Below are 4,923 nucleotides of genomic sequence, written 5' to 3'. Positions count from 1 at the left end.
CAACTGAGACTGTAGCGTCAAGAACCTGCAGGGTGCAAACCACGCGGTCTGCCCTCAAAAACCCTAAACCCTAAACCCTAAACCCCACACACTTGCAGTGCCGTCTGCTGCGGTTCCCGGTCGATTGCCCCGGGGAGGCAGGGCTGAAGCCTGGGGTTTGCGGCTTAGGGTTTAGGGTTTAGGGTTTAGAAGGCATTTAAACAAAAAGCAAACGCTCCAGGAGAGCTCTCGCTCGCTGCTGCTGCAGTGCTTCTCTGCCCGTCGGCGGCGGCGGCCGCCGCCGCCGCATCCGCCGCAGCAGCAGCAGCAGCAGCAGCAGCAGCAGCAGCAGCCGACTGCTGCATGTGGCGATAGAGCAGCAATTACATGAGGGCTTGTGCATCTCTCCGATGAATTCTCCCGAGTTTAGTTAGTGTCACAAAACGCATGGCTTTCTGTGCTGCAGCAGCAGCACAGCAGCAGCAGGAACAGCAGCAGCAGCAGCAGCAGTGCCAGCAGCGGGCGCAGCTGTCCCCACTCTTAACGGCAGCATGGAATAAACTCTCCGTTGGCGCCTGTTTACTTTCAGTTGCTACTGCAGCAGCAGCAGCGACAACAACATAGACAACAGCAGCAGCCGCAGCAACGCCAGCAGTAGCAGCAACAGAAGCAGCAAAGGGAAACGACTTGGCCCCGCCCGAAGGACGCCTCGCTGCTGCAGCAGCAGCTGCAGCTGCAAGATGGAGAGAAGTGTGTGGCCTGATGAGCAGCACCTGCAACAGCAGCTGCAGCAGCAGCTGCAGCAGCAGCTGCAGCAGCAGCAACAGCCGACCCACGACCCTGAAGCAGCAGCAGACACGCCCGCGCTCCGCATTCGAGTCTCCGAGCAGCTGCTTGTGCTGCTGCTGCAGCTAGAGAGACAGCGTAAGGTCTCCTTCCCGCCAGCCCTGTGCTGCTGTTATGCTGCTGCTGCTGCAGCTCTGCTGCTGCTACTGCTGCTGCTGCTGCTGCTGTGTGTGGCCTTGCAGCGAAGCTCTTTGCTTCGTCTTATCTCCCGAGCGAGCAGCACCTGTTGGCTCAGCAGCAGGATGAGCTGCTGCAGCCGCTGCAGCAGCAGGTGCTGCTGCTGCTGATGCAGTGCAGCTCGCAGCGAGCAGCAGCGGCAGCAGCAGTAGCAGGCCATGCAGCAGACCAGTCAGCAGCAGCAGCCGCAACAGCAGCAGCAGGGAATACTTTGACGGCCCTTCTCTTAAAGGCCCACCAGTGTCTCGCTCAGCTGCTGACGAAGCAGCAGCAGCAGCTGCTGCTGCAGTCGCAGCAGCAGCAGCAGCAGCAACAGCAGCAGCAGCAAACAGACGAGCCACATATTTCCTTCACCGTCACTGCTGACCCTGCAGCAGCAGCAGCAAAAGACAGCAGCAGCAGCAGCAGCAAGCTGCTAACAAACGAGTTTGAAACGACGTCGCTTTGCTGCTTGCTGCAGCGCATTCGCCCCCCAGGAGCTAGCAGCGGTAGGCAAACCCTAAACCCTAAACCCTAAACCCTAGACCCCGTTCCCCGAGGTGAGGGTTTGCGGGGGACGGTTGAAGCACCCAGAAGCAGCAAAAGTAGGGGTTTTGCGTGGGGGGTGTCGGAGCTTAGGGCTTAGGGTTTAGGGTTTAGGGTTTGCGGTAGGGTTTAGTGTTCAGGGTTTAGGGTTTGTGGGGCCTTCAGAAACACTGCTGGAGACGCTGCAAGGCACTGGATCTTCTGCGTTGCGAGAGCCAGCAGCAGCAGCAGCAGCTGCTGCTGCTGCTGCTGCTGCTTCTCGCGAGCAGCTGCTGCCTTTCGACGTCATGCTGCTCATAGAGCCGCGCTGCTGGCAGCAGCAGCAGCAGCAGCAGCAGCAAGGGTCTGTTGCCTCGGGCGGCCATTCCTTCTCGCTGCCTCCGGGCCTCATCCGCGTGGTCCCTGCCGCAGCAGCAGCAGCAAGAGCAGCAGCAGCAACAGCAGCAGCAGCAGCGCCAGAGACTCCCCCGTCAGCCCGTTCCCCGCGGGGAAAGCACAAAAAAAGCAAGGCCGCCGCAGACCCCCAGCAGCAGCAGCAGCAGCAGCAGCAGCAGCAGCAGCAGCAGCGGGCGTGCCTGGAGCTGCGCCTCGACGTGGACGTGCTGCGCTTTTGCTGCGAGTCGAGGGGCCGTTTCGATGCTTATCTTCTCGCGCTGCTGGCTTCTCTCATTCTTGACGGGACGGAGTTGCTGCAGCAGCAGCAGCAGCAGCAGCAGCAGCAGCAGCAGCAGCAGGCGCTGCGGCGGTGCCTGCAGGAAGTGCCGAACGTCTTCCAAGTGCCTTCGTTCATGCTCGGCAGCAGACTGGTGACTAAACCCTAAACCCTAGAGACGGGGGAGGCTGTGGCTGCAGCAGGCTGGACAAACCCTAAACCCTAAACCCTAGAGCGAAAAAGGGCCCTTCATGGATAAAACCCTAAATGGCGACGGCTGCGTTGATTGAGCACCCTGTCCCGTCGCTGTGCGGGCTTGGGTTGAGCTCAAGGGTTTAGGGTTTAGGGTTTAGGGTTTAGGGTTTAGGGTTTGCGGGCAGATGGCGAGGCGGCGGGGCCAGCACGGGCTGAGGGTTTGGAACGCCTGCGGGCTGTCTCCTTTTTTCTGTCAAAATAAACTTCGGTGGTTTACGGCGCTGCTCACCTCTGCAACAAGAGAAGCTGTCAAGGTAAACCCTAAACCCTAAACCCTAAACCCTAAGCCCTAGGGTCTTCGTCGCGCGGCTCGTTGGAGGAGCATGACGCTGTAAATTCCAGGGTTTGGCGTTGAGGGTTCGGGGTTTAGGGTTTAGGGTTCGCACACCTTTCAGTGGCGCTGAGCACTTTGAGTGTCCCTGGGGTTTAGAATTTAGGGTTTAGGGTTTAGGGTTTAGGGTTTAGGGTTTGACGAGCAGGATACGCTGATGGACTTGGCTGGGGACGTGTGGCACAGCGCCTTCTTGCCAGAGGCCTCTCCCGACAGCAGCAGCCACAGCTGCAGCTGTGGGAACTCGTGCTGCTGCAACAGCAGCAGCAGCAGCAGCAGCAGCGCGAGGCTGGAGCAGCTGCTGGTGGCGCTGCTCGGCAGCAGCGAAGAGACAGTTAGAATGGAGGCAGTCAAACTTTTAAACGCTTTCTACGACAGGTGGGTCAGGGTTCAGGGTTTAGAGTTTAGGGTTTAGGGTTTAGGGTTTAGAGTCTAGGGTGTAGGGTTTAGGGTTTAGGGTTAGGTGCTCCACTTGCTCAGGATAAGCAAGTGGAGCAACAAGAGTAGGGGAGAAGGCGCCCAATACGCCGGCCTTTGCTTCTAAACCACCGACGAGAAGCGTAGCGTTTAGGGTTTAGGGTTTAGAGTTTAGGGTTTAGAGTTTAGGGTTTAGGGTTTAGGGTTTGCGAGCAGGCACGACTGGCAGCTGCGGCGTCCGCTGGACCCAGTAGTGCGTGCGGTGGGTGAGCGCTTCGTGATAGAAGTGCTGATAGAAGTCGACAGCAGCAGCAGCAGCAGCAGCAGCAGCAGCAGCAGCAGCAGCGGGCCTGAAGACATCTTTTTGGTGCTGGTGGCCCCCTCGTTTAACCGCGCATGCAAAACGGGGGTTTACTCTTACCACGCGCTGCAGTGGGAAAGGCCCATAGAGAGTAAAGAGCAGCAGCAGCAGCTGCAGCAGCAGTTGAAGAACCAGAAGGAGGAGCAGCTGCTGCTGCGCAGGGCTGCCAGCTTCAGGTCTCTCGACAAAACCCCCGTTTTTGCTGCTGGCGTTGCTGCTGCGCCTCCCGCTGCTGCTGCGGCTGCGGAAGACGCAGCAGCAGCAGCAGCAGCAGAGACCCGCAGCCCTTACTCAGACACCACCCTCTCCCCCGCAGCCGCCCTGACTCACCAGCAGCAGCAGCAGCAGCAGCAGCAGCAGCGGCAGCAGCGGCAGCAGCAGCAGCAGCAGCAGCAGCCTAAGAAGAGCAGCACCTTGTGGCTCGGCCGCGTTGACTTTGGAGTGTTCACTCGCTGCGGCTTTTATGACTGGAGGATCTGCAGGGCCAACGAGAAAGAGGGAACTTGGTACAGAAACCCTAAACCCTAAACCCTAAACCCTAAACCCTTATTCTGGGCTGATTGCTGTGCCCGTAGGGGCGACTGCGGTTGGCGCACAGGCTAAAACACCTCGCAGTTATTTTTTTGACAAAGAAGTCAGGGCTAGGATTTAGGGTTTAGGGTTTAGAGTTTAGGGTTTGGTGGGGTGCAGGTCCGTCGTCGAGAGCGCCGGCAGGAGACAAGCAGCAGCAGCAGCAGCTGCTGCTGCTGCTGCTGCCAGCACTGCTGGCAAGAGGGGCCGCACTGCAGCAGCAGCAACACAAGCGCTGCGGCAGCGGCAGCAGCAGCAGCGGCTGCAGCCGGGAGCTGGTGTGGACGAGTGCTACCCTCTCCAAGTAAACCCTAAACCCTAAACCCTTGCGAGCCTCTGCTGAAACTCAATGGGGTTTTCGGTGCGGGGCTGCCAGTTTAGGATTTAGGATTTAGGGCTTAGGGTTTAGGTTTTATCCTAAAGTTGTCATCATACATCTACAGTTCGGGTTTGAAGCTTTAAGATCTAGGGTTTAGGGTTTAGGGTTTAGGGTTTAGGGTTTGTTTGAACAGGGGCGCGTCATTGTTCTACCGGAGGGCTACAGAGAACTTCAGCCGCACGAGATTTTCGTTGACCAGCACGAGGCGCAGTGGCACGAAGAAACAGGTGAAACCCTAAACCCTAAACCCTAAATCCTAAACCCCAAGCACCACCACAGGGGAGAGCCACAGTGCCCGTAGAGGATTCCGCGGGAAAGGATAATTGCTAGTGAGCTGTTTGACTCCGGCTGGAGGGCTTGCGGGTTAGGGTTTGTGTTTAATATCTAGGGTTTAGGGTTTAGGGTTTAGGGTTTAGGGTTTAGGGTTTTGC

The 4,923-nt window shown here is 58.2% G+C and overlaps 1 protein-coding gene across 1 annotated transcript; it reads left to right on the top strand.

Annotated features, from left to right (window-relative positions):
* Positions 1 to 719: 719 nt before the first annotated feature.
* ETH_00020875 (Granule-bound starch synthase WX-TsB protein,related, related) lies at positions 720 to 4,719 on the top strand (the record flags this gene model as incomplete). Its single annotated transcript, XM_013380014.1, has 8 exons — positions 720 to 903; positions 1,008 to 1,490; positions 1,693 to 2,333; positions 2,560 to 2,688; positions 2,914 to 3,143; positions 3,399 to 4,049; positions 4,234 to 4,417; positions 4,626 to 4,719. Coding segments are annotated over 8 exons (2,596 nt in total), but the record flags the coding sequence as incomplete, so codon positions are not given.
* Positions 4,720 to 4,923: the final 204 nt, after the last annotated feature.

This window comes from Eimeria tenella, genomic scaffold, assembly GCF_000499545.2.
Source record: "Eimeria tenella Houghton genomic scaffold, Eth_scaff432, whole genome shotgun sequence".
NCBI classification, from domain to species: Eukaryota; Apicomplexa; class Conoidasida; order Eucoccidiorida; family Eimeriidae; genus Eimeria; species Eimeria tenella.
This window is presented reverse-complemented; position numbering and strand designations above follow the sequence as displayed.